The following is a 20,486-nucleotide window of genomic DNA, read 5'->3' on the forward strand; positions in this document are numbered from 1 at the left end:
ACTATAGAGAGCAAACTGGTGGGTGGGGGGATGCATTAAACAGGTGAAGGGGATTAAAAGTGCACTTATTTTGATGAGCACTGAGTAATATACGGAATTGTTGAATCACTATATTGTATACTTGAAACTAATATAACACTATATTTTAAATACACTGGAATTAAAATTTTTTAAAAAACAGGAAATTCATCTAGTGTTATTCCCTTCCTCCAGGTGTTAATTCTCCTTCAATTTCTGCTAGTTTTTGGTCACTCTCCAGTACCTCCATGTAATTGTTTGTTTTATATTTTTCCCAAAGTTCTCAGTTGTTATATGTGGCTGAGCTACTTTGCCATTATCTGAAGCAGAATCTTCCTCCCTCTTTCCCTGTAATATCTACTAGAAAATACAGATGATTCTAGTATAAATAGCAGGTACTATGGAAAAATGAAGGTGGTCTATGAGTCACACTGATGCACTTTTTGCCTTCTGATTAATGTTTAGAGCTACATAAAACTTTAGTTGCACTAGTCAATAAAACTTTAGATAACAGAAATTTTTTTCTATGATATCTGATATGGTAGCCACTAAACACACAGGCTATTGAGCACTTAAAATGTGGTTACTGTGACTGGGCAATTGACTTGTTTACCTTAATTCTAATTAATTTAATTTAATATAACTATTTGTGGCTACTACACTGGACAGTAAAACATCATCTTATCTGGTCTTCCTGTTTACAGATGGTGAGCCAGCAAGAACTGGGCTTCCAGAAAGGTCTGCCCATAATATATGGCCACTAGTAGCAAAACCAGGATTCAAATTTAGATCTCCTCATTCCTAGTCTGAGGTTTCTTCTACTCTGTAGAAGAGACTGTAAAACACTATGGCTGGAAGAGGATACTCAAAAATATAATGGGTGAAGTGATGATAAAGTAGAATTTGAAAAAATTAGTTGGAAAATGGAACAGCTAAGGGCAGAATGATTTGCAAACATATCAGACATTACACATACATACACACATATTCACTGGGTGTGCAATTTCTTTTGAGGCAATAACTATTTTATCAGTATGAGAAAAAGAGCTTTTTTATAACTCATTACAGGCTCAAAAGCTCTGGCTCAGCTAATTTATAATACAAAGTACAAAGAGCACAATCAAGAAATTGATGTCCTATCTCCATTCTTCACAAGTGTCTACTTTCCAACTCTTCAGTGATTTGAAGAGTTACAGCTTAAGAATCTTATTTGTTTCTTAAAAGCCTGTAAGATACACACCACTGAAAACGTTGCCAAGCATTCCCCTCCTGAACTTAATATTCCCTAAGAGGATATGGTTCTCTGCTAAAATGGAATGCTTTTTACCTTTTAACCTACTCTCCTGTACTACTGGTAGTAGAATAAGTATTTCACTACATTCTGTGTGTGTGTGTGTGTGTGTGTCACCCCCCCCAAATCTTTGTGTGGACTTCATACTAATATACTCATACACACAGTGTAGAAAATGGTGCAAAAAGGTCCAAGAAAATAGCACTGTTTTCAGAGAAGTGCTGTGGTCGGGATGATGTCATCAAAAATTGTCTAATTAATTTCCTGTAGCTACATCCTAAAGGAAATCTAGAAGGATCAATTTTCTCAAAAAGTCAAGTAGTCCTTGGCGGGGAGGGAGAAGTAACTATTCCTATGAACCCAGAGGTTCATAAGTTAATAATGATTATAATTTACCTTTAATCTTCAAAATCACAAAGAATGAAATTTCACTTTAAAAAATCTTTTCTAAAGGGGCGCCTGGGTGACTCAGTCGTTAAGCATCTGCCTTTGGCTCAGGTCATGATCCCGGGGTCCCGGGATCAAGTCCCACATCGGGCCCCCTGCTCGACGGGAAGCCTGCTTCTCCCTCTCCCACTCCCCCTGCTTGTGTTCCGTCTCTCACTGTGTCTCTCTCTGTCAAATAAATAAATAAAATCTTTAAAAAAAAAATCTTTTCTATGGTAGATATTACCAGAATATAAAAAGTATCCTTTGGACTGTAAACTTTAGATTTTAGTTACTGACACAAAGTACCTGCAGAAAAGAAAAGTAAACTTATTTGGTATTTACAACTGGACTTCCATAAGTCTTCCTCTCCAGCTCTGAACAAAATGAAGACCACCATTCATAAGAACCAAGGAGATAACAGGACTCTTTATCTACTATAAGCCTCAGTGTTTTTCCTCCAGGCTAATAAGCATTTATTGACACTGGACTGGAACACTGCAGATGGTCTGCCAGAATGCTTGAGCTCCTTGAGGGCAAGAACAATGGCATATCTATCTTTATACCCAAAGGCATTAGAGCATCTGGGACACAGTAAGCAGTAAACATGTGTTGAATGAGGGCATGAATGAGATTATCAATATAAATAAGCTATTCTCCTTTCCCTCCAGAAGCTGCCAATTATACAATGGGAAGAAGACTACTATTACAAACGGTAAGTACCATAACTGAGGTATCACTAGGGGCTACGCTTTGCCAATCAATTTGAAAAAAAAAAAAAAAAACACTAAACTAAAAGATTAGTATCAAGGGCTTATGGGTTTAGAACAACCTTTTTGGTGTGCAATTTGGGAAAATCTTTTAATTTAAAATGTGTATAATAGCTGTGTACCCAGCAATTCCACTTGCTAGACACTACTCTACTCCTAATATATACAAAGTGACTTGTACAAGGTCTTTTTTATGGCAACCATGCTTGTAAAAGGGGGGGAAAAAAATCTCCCTGAACATTCCTTCAGCAGATGAATGGTACAACCATAATACTGTCACTACATAGAAGTTCAAAAAAATGTGGTTGATCTACGTGTGCTAACATGAAAAGAGGTTTAAGACTATTGAGTGAAAAAACCATTTGGAAAACAGTATCATATTCCCACACATGAAAAAGAAAACCATAAGAGAAAATGGGCTAGAGCCATGCTGCCTAATATAAGTAATTTAAACTTTCTAGTAACCACATAAAAATACAAAACAAGAAAAGTGGAATTAATAACATTTTATTTAATCCAATGTATCAAAAATATTATTATATTTTATTATTATTATTATTTTTTAAAGATTTCATTCATTCACTTGACAGAGAGAGACACAACGAGAGAGGGAACACAAGCAGAGGGGAGTGGGAGAGGGAGAAGCGGGCTTCCCGCAGAGCAGGGAGCCCGATGCGGGGCTTGATCCCGGGACCCCGGGATCATTACCTGAGCCGAAGGCAGACGCTTAACGACTGAGCCACCCGGGTGCCCCATATTAAATTTTAGTCAAGATAAAAACTTAGTAAAGAGATATTTGGGGTTTTTTTTTCTTTCCAAGTCCTCAAAGTTCAGTGTGTATTTTACATTTACAGTACATCTCAATTCAAACTATTCACATTTCAAATGCTCAATAGCCACACGCAGTAGTGGCTACCACAGTGGACAGTATTGTAGGTCTAGAAGGGAAATACTTCAAACTGGTAACAGGGGTTACTTCTGGAAAGAATAATGTTTTAATCTTTTATATCAATAACTAACTCACATATTACTTATATAATGGTAAAAATATAAGAATAAAAAACAAAGTAGTATGGGCATATGAATGGCTGAGCAAATAAACCTGTTCCAAGGGTTGCTGAATATCTGGGTCAAGGAAGAGAAGCAGGAAAAAATGAAATTTTAAAATGTCGCTGACAATAGAGAACAAACTGGTGGCTACCAGAGGGAAGGTGGGGGGGGGTGAAACTGGTGAAGGGGATTAAGCGCACACTTACCATGATGAGCGCTGAGTAATGTATAGAATTGTTGATTCACTATATGTACACTTGAAACTAATATAACACTGTATGTTAATTACACTAGAATTAAAAAATAAATAAAATACTAGTGAATTAAAAGAAAAAAATAATAAAATACCATTTACAACAGCATGCATATATGCACACACACCCACCTAAAACCTAAGGATAAAACTATAGAAAGATATGCGATAGTTCTACATTGAAAACCATAAAACATTGCTGAAATAGATTTTACAAGGCCTAAATAAATGGAGAAATATACCAAGTTCATGGACTATCAGATTCAAATATATTTATGGATTCAATGCTATCCCAACCAAAATTCCAGCAGGATGTTTGAGTGAAGGATGGGGAAACCATGAGCTAATTCTAAAATGTATACATTTACTTACATGTATATAAATGTAAAGAACCTGGAATACCCAAAGCAATCTCAAAGAAAAACAAAGCTACTAGAAGTATATGATCAGAATTCCAGACTTATTAAAAAGATGCAGTAATTAGGCAATATGCTATTGGCATCAAGATAGACAAAGGGATCAACAGCACAGAAAAGAGAGTCCTTTATATACCTCATACCTGACTTAAGACAAAAGCAGCACACAGTGCAGTCTTGTGGAATATTCAGTACTGGGTCAACTGGATATTCATATGAGGGGAAAAGCTGAACTTTGATCCCTACCCCAAACCAAACACAAATGTAAATTCCAAGTGGCAGGAGACCTAAATGCAAAAGGCTCATAGAAGAATATTTTCATGACATTAGGATACACAAACATTTTCTTAAACAGAACACAAAAGGCACTAACCATTAAAAAAAGGGGGGGATTGGTAAATTGGGCTCCACCAAGATTTATATGATAATGGGTAAAAAAGATAAAAATTGAAAAAGAGAGCTTTCATGATGCAGAGATGATTTAATGAAACCTGAATACGGAAAACCTTGCCGAGGGGTCAAAGATGGGGTCTTCTATGCAGAGGGCCTAGAACGAGTAATGATACAGAGGGTAAAATATAAAGCATGTTTAACAAAGTATGGTAAGGAGGCTTGTATGAACAGATGATAAGGTGTATGCCATACAGAGTAGTTAAAGTGATGCGAAAAGATTATGAAGGGATTTGGACTTTATTCTGAAGGTAAGAGAAAGCTATCAAAGGCTCTGAAGCAGGAGAATTGCATGATCAGAACTAAGTCTTCAAGGGAGAACTCAAAGATCTCTGTAGGTGATGGATCAAATCAAGAAGAAACGAGAATCAGGGCAGAGTTAAAACAGATCTCACAAATTACAGTATTTACATTCTCCAGCGTGACAAGAGGTACACAAACTTACCTAACAAATAAACAGCACATTTTCCAAGCGTAGTCAGTTTACCTGACTATCTGGGGGAAAACAATTTTACACTGAATTAAGCTCTGATATTACATAGGCATATGCAACTGCATATGAATCATATAAATGATGGTGACAACAGTAATGCCAATAATCACAGTAGCACCATGTTTGAATTCTTATTGTGTCTCAGGCACTGTGCTAAGGATATACTTTATATGAACTCATTTAGTCTTTACAACAATAAGCAAAGCAGTTACTATTACAATCACTTACAGAATTATCTACTCAGATATTTGTGTTTCCATGTTCTTTTTACTTTTTATTTATCTGCTAGTAAGCCTTCACAATCCCTTACATTGCTGATGATATAACTTGGTGCAACTACTTTGGAAAGCTGGTAAAAATCTAATAAATCTAAACATATACAGGACCGAATGCTTAACAGATACAAGTGCTGATATTTCCCAAAAGATATGTACAAGAATGTTTATTAGCAGCTTTTTCAAAACAGCCAAAAACTGGAAACAACTCCCATGTCCACCACACTTAGAAGAGTTTATATAAGTTTCAGGATCACATGGTAATAAGCGGCGGAGCCAAAGTTCAAGTTTGTCTAGTATCTAAGTTCACACTCTCATCCACACTGCACTGTACTTGAAAGAAATCACCTACTTATGGCAGCAACTTCAGGCTGCTTCATAGGTCCAAGTAGTAGACACCCTCTCCTCTTTACTTGGAAGAGAGTACATGTTAGAAAGTGTGGGAAGTTCTACAAGGGTCCAGGCAAAAGATGGTACAGCAGAAAGCAGGAGCCAGAAAAGAGATTGCCAGAAAAAAGAGAACCCAGTAACAAGCCAAACATGGGATTTAGGTGGCTTGGACAAGAGGACAAACAGCAAATGCAGATGCAGGCACAGACTGAGGGCTAAGTTAGGCATACGGAATCGAAGGTGGGTGTCCAGGAGGCAACTGGATAAAGAAATATGATGCTCAGGAGAGAAATCAGACTGATAAAAAAAACTTCAGAGTCATCAGATTTGCATATCAGATTCCCTGAATAGAGAACATCGCTAATACAACATAATTTATGCACTCTTCTGACAATTAATACTGGCTCATAGAAGGTCTCTGTGGGCACCTGAAATTAATTTTCAAACCATTAAAGCAGATAGGTTAGTTAGAATGAAAAATTCCTGTGGAGAAGGTATCACCTCCCCTATTAAGTATCTGAGAGTAATCGTATAGAAGAAAAACCTATTGTTTTTTAAGGTAAGTGGACAAAGTGGTTCCAGGCTGCTATGTCACTATTTGGGAAAATATTAAAAGGTACTAGAGTCGGGCGCCTGGGTGGCTCAGTTGGTTAGGCGACTGCCTTCGGCTCAGGTCATGATCCTGGAGTCCCTGGATCGAGTCCCGCATCGGGCTCCCTGCTCGGCAGGGAGTCTGCTTTGCCCTCTGACCCTATCCCCTCTCATGTGTTCTCTCTCAAATAAATAAATAAAATCTTTAAAAAAAAAAAAGGTACTAGAGTCAAAAATGTAAAATGCAGAAAGATGTAGCTTGTTATTCTTACAGTCACAGCATTCACAGTGGTTAGTTTTTGTTTCAAAAGGCAGTTTCCTATTATTTTATTTCAATATCAAAATAATGCAAAACGGAAACCAAGGTACAATTTGAGGTCACAGATAAAATGTTAAGAATAGGATAATCATAAAAAGTACATTTTCTGAACTTTTTGTACTCAAGAGGAAGAGTGATACTTTTGGGGAGAGTTTTCAAAGTTCTAAACAGTGTAATAATTAAGGGGGAAAAAAGTGGGAATATAACATAAGGAAACAAATTCACAAAACTATCATTATTTGCAAAAAAATTCCCATTACAAGAAAATTCATAAGAATCAACAAAAAATTATGAGCAATGAGAGAATTTTCACATGGTCAAAACATGCAAAACATGTAAAACAAACACCCTTCCTATATGCCATCAATACTCTCCCTAAAAGTGTAGATCACGAAAGGGCATAAAAAGTGAAATGCAAGAACAGATCAGGCTCCTGAATAGAAGACCGACTATTGAAAAGACATCAATTTATCCATAATTATATGCAAATTCCAACAAAAATACCAATGCAAGAGTTTCCAAAATTTGACAAAATGATTTTAAAGTTTATTTGGGGGTAGTGAGGGGAGACAAGGATATCCTAGACATTTTTTTCAAAAGAATAATGTTATGAAACTTATAGCAGATATAAAATGCATAATGAAGCAACGACAATTAAAACTTTGCATTAGAGCACGAACTGTCCCAACAGCTCACTGGGCTGATATAGCAAGGCCCAGGATCAAATCAGTACAAAATAACCAACATCAAAAACAAACAAACAAACACATAAAAAATAAAATAACCAACATCACAACAGAAAAAAATAGGATGAGAATTAAAGCTCTTTATAAAAGACATTTTTAAAAATAGTCAGCCCTGGGGCGCCTGGGTAGCTCAGTTAGTTAAGCATCCAACTCTCGATTTCGGCTCAGGTCATGATCTCAGGATCATGAGATCGAGCCCTGAATGGGGCTCTGCGCTTAGTGTGGAGTCTGCTTGAGATTCTCTCTCTCCCTCTTCCTCTTCCCCTCCCCCACCTCTCTCTCTCTCTCATAAATCTTAAAAAAAAAAAAAAAAAAAAAATAGCCCAACAGCAATCAAAGAAATGCAAAGTAAAACAGTAAGATATCACTTCTTTTTTACTTATCAATTTGACATTTTAGTTTATTTTAGTAATTATTTAGAATTGCCTAGTGTTAGCCAGTGCAGGGAAATGGAATATCTGATACATTGCTGGTAGGACTAAAAACAGATACAGCCTTTCTGAGAGCTATTTAGCAGTAAGTATCAGAAGCCTTAATATGTTTTTTCCAAGCAAGCCCACTTTTAATAATTTAGCCAAAGGAAATGATGGGAGATATGTTCAAAGATTTATTTACAAAGATGTTTTTCCAGATTTTATAATACCAAAAATTTTGAAGCAAACTAAATGTATTACAGTAGGGGTATAGATGAAATAATTTGTAATCAAACCATAAGACTTTCAGCAGAACATTTAATAAAATATAGAAATGTATAAAACTTAAGTGAAAATATATTAATGAAAAAACAAGTTATAAAAGTATCACAATAGGATTTCAATTTTCGTTTGGATAGGTCTGTTGTACATATATGACCAAAAGATTATACCCAAAATATTAAAAGGATGGTAGGCTTATGGTTGTTTTGTTTTTTTTTTAAAGATTTTATTTATTTATTTGACAGAGAGAGATGCAGCGAGAGAGGGAACACAAGCGGGGGAGTGGGAGAGGGAGAAGCAGGCTTCTGCTGAGCAGGGAGCCCAACCGGGGCTTGATCCCAGGACCCTGGGATCATGACCTGAGCCGAAGGCAGATGCTTAATGACTGAGCCACCCAGGCGCCCATGGTTGGTTATTTTAATGAATTTTTTATATAACTGGATAAAACTAATAAATATTACCTTTAAAAAAAAACTAAGCCTGTGACCATAATGAATAGGATGGTAGAAAATAGTATCTGATCTTTGCTAACAGTATGAACTATCTCGTCCCTCATGAGTGATATAAGGGATCACATGACTGATATGCTAACCAAATTTAGAAGCCTACATCTCACCCAGGGGCCAACTTGAGTTCCACCTGTTTCACAAAACTCCCACAAGTCTATACCATTCTCTTCTGGAATTCGAGAATCTTGTCAGTGATTAAAGAGAATGTTTATTATTTATTGCTCAAGCATTGTTTTGATATTTTTGTTATATTAAAGTTCCGTCTCAAAGAGGACATAAGCCCCTCCAGGGGAGTGACCCCAACCCACTGCCTAGACCCAGAACCCTCAGCACAGTGCTATGCACGTTAGGTGCTTAACGAGCAGACGTCACACTTACCTGAATTACATCACAGAAGACTGGCCAACTAAAACTTTGAAACTGAATGAAATACATATTATTGCAATAGTTCTCCTTGGGCATTTTCTATGTTCCTGTAAGTTCTGGACCAATATTAACTCTAGTCTTAACAACTACTGGCTGGTTTCAGGAATGTGGGAATAAAGATTTCCAGCTAAATGCAGATAGACAAGCAGCAGCACTCAAACACAACCTTAAAAATTAAGAGAAAAGGTAAGAAAACAACATTAAATTCTCAAGAAAATGAATAATACCAGGGCACCTGGGTGGCTCAGTTGGTTAAGCGACTGCCTTCGGCTCAGGTCATGATCCTGGAGTCCCGGGATCGAGTCCCACATCGGGCTCCCTGCTCGGCGGGGAGTCTGCTTCTCCCTCTGACCCTCCCCCCTCTCATGCTCTCTCTATCTCATTCTCTCTCTCAAATAAATAAAATCTTTAAAAAAAAGAAAAGGAAAGGAAAGAAAAAGAAAATGAATAGTACCCTATGATTCCAGAGGCAAATACAACAGAAGAGACACAGTGAGAAAGGAGAAATTCTACAGGTCAGTCTAGAAATCAGATAAATATGTCAACACAGAGCAGGAGCATGGGCTAGACAAAACACCCCAAAAGAAGGCTTCTGTGGTGGCCAACCTACGGCTAACCAGCTACCAGGATGGGTAACAGTGAAAGTGGAATGGGCAGAAGAGGATTGTAAAAATTACTCAAATTTTGACAATGAGAAACTTTGAAGAGAAAATTAATGGAAAAAAAAATTAATGGGATTTTTAACTTGGAAAAGGAAAGGCCACAGGCCATTAATTATGGTAGCTGAACATTCTCTATCTAGTCCCAGAAGGGTAAAATCAGTCTTACTTATACATAAGGAGGGTTTCCCAGTAGGCAGGCTTGTGAACTACTGTAGTGGTGGTTAAGCAGAGACCAACAGAGGGGGAGACAGGGCATCTGTGGCAGGCAGGAATTCCAGGAGGGGAAGATTTGGGGAGGGAACTGGTTCCAATACTATCTCAAGGTCCCTTCCATCCTTATAATCAATGATTTCTTAACAACTTATTGTACAGCAAAGGTGTATAAAACCTAGAAAACACAGGCTAAAGAAAATTACACTATTAAGAATAAGGAAGGCAGAAAATTTTCACTTCTCCTTTTAATACCTATGATAATCCTATGTCCTAATTACAAGTCTTTCTACCCCATCCAGTAATTGGGCTAATATATATGCATCCCAAAGGTCAGGAAAATAGAGTATAAATGCAGCTCTTGATATATTTATAGCCATCCGAGTCTTCACTAAATGGCCCTATCTAGACAAGTAAGCTGTTTTAGTTCTTAAACCTGGCTCTCACTTAATGCCATCAGTATACCTGTGTCTAGAAGTTTGATCCCTCTTTTCATTCTCTTAACATCAGGAAGTCAGATCATCTGGCTTATAAGAATTGTTTGTAAACTAAGAGTAAATAGGCAAAGAGAAAAGTATTCAGGTAACTCTCTTGAGAATAAAATCACCTAAAGTCGATCTCCCTTGAATGGTATATTTGGCAGCTTTCAAAGGCTTTTTTCTGACACCCAAGGATGAGAGAGACTTTATGGAAGTCTCTCCCCTTCCCAAGGGGAGATTCCAGCACACCATTAAAACAAAGGTTTTTTTCTTCCCCAATTCCTTCCTAGTGACTGACCATGTTCTAGAGACTCAAAGATGCTAGGTCATTTAAATAATAAAATTAATCTCTACAATGTCCCACAGTGAAATTCTAAGATGTAACTAAATATATTTCCCAATACATAGATTGATTCATAAATTTGCTATTGCTTCTATTACCCTTCTCTTTCTTGTTAATAATATTATATTAGAAGCTACCATTTATGGAATTCCAAGTACCATTCTAGGCACATATATATTATTTAAAATCCTATCACAATTGTGTATGGAATAAATACAATCATTATTTTCTAAGTAAGAAAACAGAGGCAAAGAGGAGCTAAGTAATAATTTCCCTAAGATCCCAGAGCCAGAAAGTACTATCCCCAGGGATTCCAATCTGGGTCTGTTTCACTCCAAACCCCACCCTTTCTCCACTTTGCAAGCACTCTCTCATCATGCTGCATCTACTGGATATCAACTCTCTTAGAATTAACATTCCATTTCTCTAATAAAGATAGGATGATATTCTTTATCATTATAATTCATGTCTCTCAATCAGACTTAATATGCTTCTACCACCTGAGTTAAAAATCCACCAAAGAAATATCATGAAGAGCTTGGGGTAGTAATACCCCAACTCAAATAAAGCAAATGTGTGCTTCTTTAATTTAAAAGATATATCATGAAGATATAGTTTTTTGTTAATTTTACACAGGTCTCCTCCTTTTATATTTGAATAGGATGAGAGCCATGCAGCTGAGCAATGCAAGCTGTTAGATCCTGAGGTCAGGGACCAAGTCTTTCAATTCTATAGCCCCAAGGTCTATACGTGGTAGACATTCAACACCTGATCGTCGATTAAAGATAGAGGCAATGATTATCAACTTCTAAAAGTAACATTTTAGGGTACCTAAAACATGTTGAACAGCAAAAAAAGACTCCATGTTTCAAAAAAAAAAAAGTTTTTGGTCTGCAGGTAAACTTCCTACCTCTCGATCCTTGAGTTTCATGGCGAGCACCAACTGATGCCTGTGGTTAGTGAGAGCCTCCCGATAATTTCCTTTGGAGAAGAATGCAGAGCCCAGATTCCCATGAGCTCGGCATTCTCCTGTCTGGTCACCTGAGTTGGATTTTAAAAAAAGATAAAATTTCTCTTAAGTTATAGTGTTAATTATAATTTATAATGCCCATCTTAATTTAAGAACCACAGATTTGCTAAGATTTCATTTGCCTTCTTTTAGAAAAGTATTTTCTTCTTCTACAAGACTGTGTAGTAAGTTATGGTCCTAGAACTTAAAGCTCTGGACATTACTGTTGTTATAACATACAACTACATTGAGGGACATAGGTATCCTGGAAATGAGAGGTTAAAGACCTTGACACAAACCAGTTGCTATGAATCACCTCAATGCTCTGCTAATGACCTCTGGTTCTGAACAACCATCAGCTTGTTGATTCAGTCATTTAACTAAACCCACTATGATATGTTGCTTCTTTAATAGTGTGCTGATGATAGATTTACTGTATCTCTTCTCTTACTGCAATGCTGCAAGTCACTGAATAATCACTGTAACAATGATCATAATCATAAGCCACACTTACTTTACAAATGAGGAAATGGTAGCACTGAGAGTTGAGGCAACTTGCAGAAGGTCATATGGCTAGTAAGGGGCAGAACCAGGATCCTAAACTCAGCCGTCTGGCTCCACAGGCCACACTCTTAACCACTGCACTGTACTGTTCCCTCTGACAAAAATGCTGATGCATTCTAAGGTAGGCAAAAATTAAAATTAAGATGAAAGATTCACCCATCAATACTATCATTTGGGATATTAAATCTGTGAGCCCAAATCTCTGAAGAGGGCAATGAATATGTTAATCCACGTATCTTGGCCCTTTGGGAGCCTTGGTATCTTCTTATAAGAAAAGCGCTGAAGACCTAAGTACTCTAAAACACAAAACGTTTTAGTGAGACACACTCACTTCTCATTGCATATGTTATTCCTATCCATGTCAGGCTAATCAGCTTTCTTTATTTCCTTTCTGTATTGAAATAAAAGAAAGAAGCAACCCTACCTAAGGTCTTGGCTACATCCAAGTCCTGCTGCATGTATCCGGTACTCTTCTCTGTGTTTCCAAGAGACCAGTAAGCACTGCTCAGGGCAGAGAAAACAGAACCTCTCAGTTTGAGGCTGCAGGTGCCAATCTTGAGAGCGGCTTCTAAGACAACCACAGAGGCCCCATGATGGCCAGCCGTCAGGAGTTCCTGCCCAACCACAGACACAACCACAAAGGGGCTCTTGTCCAGTTTCATTTTCTGAAGCTGCTGATAAGTGGGCTCGAGGGAGTCTGGGGGAAAAAAAAGAAGGAAACAAGAGAATGTAGGATGATATGCAAAACAATCTTTTGTAATATGCTCTAGAAACAAACGTGTATCATACCTCTTTATGGGCCATTTCAAGTACAAACTCTTCAACCTTTAATCTAGCACCAACCCCAGGGTCCACTTATCCATAAAATTCCATAACCCCAGCCTCAGCCGGTAGGTAATCTCCCTCTCCCTACTGCACATGTGTAAGCTACACACACCTTCTCTTCTGGTCTTTCTTTGAATATGACACGCCACTTTCCCTGAACAGTTCTCCCTCCTCCATCCCTCTGTCTTCTCACAATCTTATAAACACATCCCTCAAGTTCAGACTCCACCATATGGTATCCTCAGGCCCTCCAGCCCACCTGACTCTTCGTATCTAAACTTCGGCCGCATTTTTTGGAGTAGGTATTGCCATTTGGCCCTTAATTATTTTAGAATTGTCCCATGTGTGTTGATTTTTAAGACATTTCCCCAGCTAAACGGGAAGACTGCTGTAGAGTGTTAATGCTTTACAATAATGCCATAGCAATTGTCACAATATGGGCACTAAATTGAAAACTTGCCATTGCCACATAGGTGATAGTCCCTAACACATCTGGCGTTGAATAAATGTTCGTGCAATCTGAATCTTAATGGCTGATTAATAAAACTCCATCTACCTTTTCCCTGGAAGACGCAATAAAAGAAGCTCTCCCCACAAAAGCCCCATCATCCTCACTGCAACCCAGCGTCCAGTGCTGCTTCTAAGACCAGGATGACCACATAAAAAAGTATTATCAGTTTTTGTTGGGGTGACAAATGAGACCATAAGAAAAAAATCATCTGAACTTACTAAGGTAAGACAAAAGACAAAATGAATGTTGATCTCATTTTATTGTCATGTGGTGTCTGGAAAGGACACAGACTGGGGGGTCAGAAAGCCACAAAGAGATTCTTTCCACCTGAAGCTAGGTTTGAACATGGATGACCTCTAAGTGCCTCCTCCCCCTTCTCCCATTTTGTTAAAGACAATTGCAGAGCCAATGCCTATAACTACGATGATGTGGCACTTACAACGCATTTGTTAGCTTTCCTGAAAAACTGTTTCACATTAGTTGTTCCACTGTGCATCTGTAAAAAAAACTATTAAAAGCCTGGTCTCTTTAAATCTTGAATATCTCAGCCAACGGTACTGCATTAAAATGTAATTTTTACAATTTATGACTTTGAATTTCAACTCTACACTGAGGAGCTCTCTGAATCAACATTACCACAGAAACCTTGAAACCTATTGATGCCTAAAGCATTTTTCCCCTTCAATCAGATCACTAAACAGAGAACAAAGAACATTTTTACACCTGTCAAGATGCAAGTGTGCGTAGTACCAGTAAACACTAGCTAACCAATAGGGTTAAATACAGGCACAAGAACCCAGGAATTACTAGAATAGAAAAGAACAGTACCATACTGAAATCAATGTGAGCTGAATTTGGTGGTACCCGCTGATGGGTTTGGCAGCCAATGATGATCCCATTAGCATCCCACCAGACAATTAGCAGAAGCAAAAATAACAGAATTTTAGAGCTGAAAAGACCTTTAAAATACCCATTTTAGCAATGATGCATCTAAGTGTTGAAATGATTCACCAAAGGTCAGACAGCTTGGGACAGAGCCAAGACAAGAACCCACTGCAGGGCTCTAAGGCCAGGCTCTCTGCTGCTGTACCAGGCAAAATTCTTAGTTGTTGACAAAAGAAACCAATCTTGGCTGGTTATAAGTAGAAAAGAAATGCACTGAGGAGCTACTGCCAAGGGCGAAAAAGCAGGCCTCCAGACCCACAGTCAAAATCATGCTACAAAAGCTCCATAAGTGAAAGCAACATGACTGTCGCAACTAAACACAGGACACAACAGCTTCCAATGCTGCCTCTGCCATCACTGAACGCCACCTTTAGAAAACAGATGCCACGACTGCCAACCAACACCACCAGAACAAATTCTGTGCGGTCTTTTCTTCTTTGAACCTTTAGCTCCTGACTCAAAGGTGGGTCCTAGCTGCAAAGGAGGATGGGAACATTAGGATCTGATGATTTCAGCTTTTACAGTGGAAGGCAGGAGGCAGAAGTAGAACATAGCGAATTCCCAAAACACAGGAAGAGCATTCAGATGTGGAAAGCCCAAAATGACTAATAGCCAACAAAGATACCATGCTTTAGCTGGTGATTTTTTTTTTAACCATAGCAACCATGGCCAAGTTCAAAAAAGGAGCCTTCTAATTGAGCCTCTAAAACTACATAATGTTAGAAAGAAGAGAGAACACTGCCACAATTCAAGGACTGAGAAAAATACCTGGAAATGCCCTACCAAAAAAAAAAAAAAAGAAAGAATAGAAAAGAAATCTTCAATTGTACAAATTTTCACTAAATAAAAACGAAGTTGAGGGAACAAGAGGTAAAAGAACAAATTTCCATTTGCAGTATATTGGAAAGAGACTATAAATACATTAACAGATAAATTAAATGCAAGCTCATATACATACATGTTATAAGAGTCTGGAAAAGGGAGTGACTATTAAGGGTAATCAGTTCATGGAAATATAACTTGATTTCTTGAAGAAAGGGTAGGTAGGACTTAGACAAGTCTTTGCTTTTACTTTCTCTGAGAGTAGAGGGTATTTTAGGCAGAAGTTTTGTCCTAAACAAAGGTGCCAGGAAAAGATAGGCACATGGAATGATAGAGAATAGGCCAGCTTGAAGGGACCAGAGAATATTATAAGGAAGGAAGCAGATGTGGAATTATGGAGAAAATACTCAGTGAAGGATAAACGGACCTGGATTTCAAAGCCACACAGCTTCAATCTCCTCACTTTGTCAAATGTATACATTGTGATTCTGGTGATGGTTACATAAATCTATACACGTTATAGATATGCCTATGTCTGTATATACTTGTGTACATGTATGCATAAACATATACATATGTACATATGTACACATGTGTGTACATCTATGTGACAGATATATGTGCACAGATATGTTCACAAAAGTCCATTTCACTTTCTGTAAATTTAAATTTTTAATGCCAAATTTCTCTGCTTTGGGCTGTAATTATGTCTCATTGGTCCACACTCATTAGTCGGAAGCTCTAGTTAGTAGGTATACATGCTTGTGATAAATAAAAGTGGTAGGACAAGGTTTTTTTTGGTGTATAAAAAATAAAGGCTAGATTAGCTATCTCTGAGATTCTTTCCAACTCTACTATTCTATTACTCTAATTCCTATTCTAGAGTAAACTTAGACTATTAGCAAAGGGGACTAATTTTGTGATTTTATCAGGCTAGGTGAAACAGATCTGTCAGCCTGTAGCTGTTAAGATGTTTTTCCTTCTACAAATAATGCAATATATGTTAAGAAAAAAAAAAAAGAAGAAGAAGGTAGCGGGAGGGGAAGAATGAAGCGGGGGAAATCGGAGTGGTAGACGAACCATGAGAGACGACAGACTCTGAAAAACAAACTGAGGGTTCTAGAGGGGAGGGGGTGGGAGGATGGGTTAGCCTGGTGGTGGGTATTGAGAGGAGGGCACATTCTGCATGGAGCACTGGGTGTTGTGCACAAACAATGAATCATGGAACACTTCATCTAAAACTAGTGATGTAATTAAGGTATGGGGATTAACATAAGAATAAAAAAAAAAGATGTTTTTCCTTCTAGAAACTATGCATGATATATGAAATAGCCAATGTTAAACCAACTCCGTAAGAATGTAGAGGGCCTCTGCAACATTCACTGAATACCACTTATGTGCTTTCAAAATGTATAAGCTTTAAGAATTTAAGATGAACGAAGTCACATTTCCTGACATTTGAAGAGCCTGTAGGAACATAGTAGAGGCTATTAATAAACAATCTCACTCAGCTAAGAGATATACTATATTTCATCAGTTCTGAGAAACATTTATTCACATATTAACATCCGTGGATTTGGGATTTAATATCTCTGAACACAATGGTGCCTCAGTGATCTGTCACTTCTATGTCTAAATGGGTCCAACAGAGCTCTTTCAGTTTATATAAAATAAAAAGTTAAATGACAAGAAAGAATTGTGTCATCATTTAAACATCAGCATTTTTTTTAGTATTATATAATATAATGATACAACTCTCAATCCAGAATTCTTAGCATTGGTAGGATGTGCTATGGGCCCCCAAAGGAGCAAAGTGCTAACTCTACCCACATAGGTCTGGGAATGCTTTCCAGAGGAAGTGACATCTAAAGAGAAATTGAAGATATAAGAAACCAGCGTTTTCCAGGAACTGCAGGTTGTTTTAGTTGGGGGTATCTTGGAGATGAGAATGAAAGGGAGGAAAGATCTCTTATACTAGGAGGCTGGCCTCTATCCTATAAGCCATGGGGGAAATAGAATTATGAATAAGAGAATGACCAATCAGACTTACATTTTAGAAAGCTCATTCTGGGAGGAAAGCAAAGCATGGATTGGTTTAGGAGAGATAAAAGCCAGGAGAACCAGTTAGAAGCAAAGCCCTGAATTTTCAGTGACAAAACAAATGGAGAACAAAGAATAAATTTCAGACATAGAACAAAAAAATCTATAGAATTTGAGGAATAAATGCATTTAACAGACACAATGCCTTATTCCAAAGGAATAATACTCTACTTGTGGTCTCCTATGGATCACCTTCAAGGTAATTAACATTTTCACAGATCTCAATTTGTCTATGGCACTATGAAAACCTGGAGCCTTCCAGTACCCTTGTAACATTTCCATACACACGATTTAAAAAGCTTCAATTTTCCTAAAAACCTGGTGATACCACTACCAATTATTCTTGGATACATCATAAAAATATAGTATTGCACTGCAAATCTAGGAGCCTGACAGAAACAATTCTGAAATAAATCTCCAAAACAGTGATCCAAAAGGAGAACAGCAATTAATGAAAGGTAAGAAAATAAGCAAAGTATTATGAGGGTAAAGTACTCCCAAAAAGCAAAATTTAGAGGTGAGGTTCATTACATTCTCTTAATTTTAATGTTCACCTTTTTTGAAATTTTTTTTAAAGATTTTATTTATTTATTTGTCAGAGAGAGAGAGCACAAGCAGGGGGAGCGGCAGGCAGAGGGAGAAGTAGGCTTCCTGCCGAGCAAGGAGCCGGATGCGGGACTCCATCCCTGAGCCGAAGGCAGACGCTTAACTGACTGAGCCACCAAGGCGTCCCTTTTCTTAGGGTAATTCCTTAAAGAGGCAATTAAATTAAATACCACTTGGCTTGTCACAAAAGGACAACTATTGCATGATTCCACTTATATGAGGTACCTAGAGGAGTTATATTCACAGAGACAGAAAATAGCATGGAAGTTGCCATGAGCCAGGGGGAGGAGGAGTGGTGAATTATTATTTAATGGGGACAGAGTATCAATTTGGGAAAATGAGAAAGTTCTGGAGATGGATGGTGGTGATGGTTGTACAACACTGTAGATAATGTTATTGTACATAATGTCATTGAATTGTATAATTAAAAATGGTTAAAATGGTCAATTTTATGTTACACACATTTTACCACAATTAGAAAACTTTGGGTTTATACAAAAAGTAAAACTTAACCTTCCTCAAAAAAAAGAAAAAGAAAAGAAAAGATGGGGTGCCTGGGTGGCTCAGTTCGTTAAGCGTCTGCCTGAGGCTTGGGTCACGATCTCAGGGTCCTAGGATCCAGTCTGGCATAGAGCTCCCTGCTCAGCGGGGAGCCTGCTTCTCCCTCCCTCTCTGCTGTTTCCCCTGCTTGTGTGTGTGTGTGTGTGCGCGCGCGCGCGTGCGTGTGCACATGCGCACACACACAATTTCTCTCTGTCAAATAAATAAAATCTTTAAAAAAAAAAAAAGAAAGGAAAAGAAAAACAACTGACATGTTTAGCACTTTGTCTAAGCCATTTCACATTTTCCCAGGTTTGTCTGTATATCGTTCCAAAAGTATTCAAAGGCCTTCCATAGAAATAAAGGTAGAAAATACAGAAGTCAGAGTGAGTAGAAAGTAAGGGAAAGACAAAAAAAAAAACAAAACAAAACCTCAGTATACAGACAGGCAGACTGTAAGCCCTAACCCATTTCCTAAAGGTGGCCAGGACATTTTCAGGCCCTACACTTCACAGAGGAAGAAGCAAAAGGATAGAGATCACTTCTAAAATTCCCAGACCATTTAAATAAAAATACAGCAACACTGAGGAGAAATGCAGCTTTCCCTGGCACTGGGGCCTGAGACAAGAGGACCACGCGGGCGGTGCGGTGTTCATTCCACACCCAGGCCACTGTGCCTGTCATAAATACAAGAGCAGGATTAATATGGCTGCTACGTGCTCCTCAGTGAGAAGTGCAACACACTGAAGCGGGGAAGGTGGCCGGCAAGGGCCAGTTTATACCTTCTAGCGGCAGATTCTCAAAACAATACTAGGAGGTATATATTGTCATTTCCCTCTTACAGGTAAGGACTGAGGTGTAGAGAAAGGAAACAACCTTGCTCAGTCGATGCAATAGCAAATGGCAGCCCTGGGATTAGATTCCAATCTTTTTCTAACAGAACATTTCAGAAACAGGCCTCCTGTGAAGTGATTGCCACCTAAAAGAAAATCAAAGGGAAAATTCTCCGAGGGTGGGTGGCAATTAGGCAAATAAAAGGTGAGCCCCAACTTGACCCTGAGAGAAAAGCTTATACATTCCACAGCCATTTTCCACCAGCACTCCATAAAATTAGCTTCCCTGGATCCTCTGGAGCTGGTAGAAACACCACGACAGGTGATAGCCCATAAATGTAATAGTCTTTAGATTACCAAATTAACGGGAGGAGAGAAAATATACACAAGAGAACCCTCAGCAAGAAGCAGCCCTGGCTTCTTTAGAGGAAGAAAAAAAGGTAAACTCAATCTCACTTTGTAATTATATTATTGAATTTGGTTGGCAGTGGTACTATGCTCTACCATGCAAATTTGCATGAACATTTATAAGATACAATGAACTGAAATTGCTGAAAGGCTACCTGAAAAGGAGAAATGGAAAACAGGAAAAGGATAACAGGAAAAAGCGTATCATTTTATATTTATATTTATTTTTATACTTTCATTAGCGATTTAAGGAAATACAGTATATATAAGGATGTAAATATATCTGCAGGAGAGGTAGTTGCACTGCTATCTTGGTTGGTGAACATGGGTGAAATCAAAAAGTAATGACTTACTAAAGTAAATAGACTTAATTCAGTTAGCAGTATAAGCAACAATATAAAAAAATCAGGTAAGTTTCAATATGGATAAATATAACATATTTATTTGGGAACAGGGACATATTGATGTGGATTGGCCCTACCTTTAAAAAAAAATGAAATCTTGAAACTTC

General features: G+C 37.9%; 1 protein-coding gene across 3 annotated transcripts in view; it reads right to left on the reverse strand.

The window, feature by feature from the left end:
• Positions 1 to 20,486, reverse strand: part of TTC28 (tetratricopeptide repeat domain 28) — a 628,656-nt gene that overhangs the window by 281,661 nt on the left and 326,509 nt on the right. For all 3 annotated transcript variants that reach the window (XM_035017265.1, XM_035017264.1, XM_035017266.1), the window contains 2 exons: positions 12,810 to 13,082; positions 11,723 to 11,853 (listed from right to left, as the gene is read on the reverse strand). In XM_035017265.1, coding sequence (XP_034873156.1) covers positions 11,723 to 11,853; positions 12,810 to 13,082 — 404 coding nt within the window. The remainder of the gene's footprint in view (positions 1 to 11,722; positions 11,854 to 12,809; positions 13,083 to 20,486) is intronic.

Source organism: Mirounga leonina, unplaced genomic scaffold (assembly GCF_011800145.1).
Source record: "Mirounga leonina isolate KUSES-001 unplaced genomic scaffold, KU_Mleo_1.0 Mir_171, whole genome shotgun sequence".
Taxonomy (NCBI): domain Eukaryota; kingdom Metazoa; phylum Chordata; class Mammalia; order Carnivora; family Phocidae; genus Mirounga; species Mirounga leonina.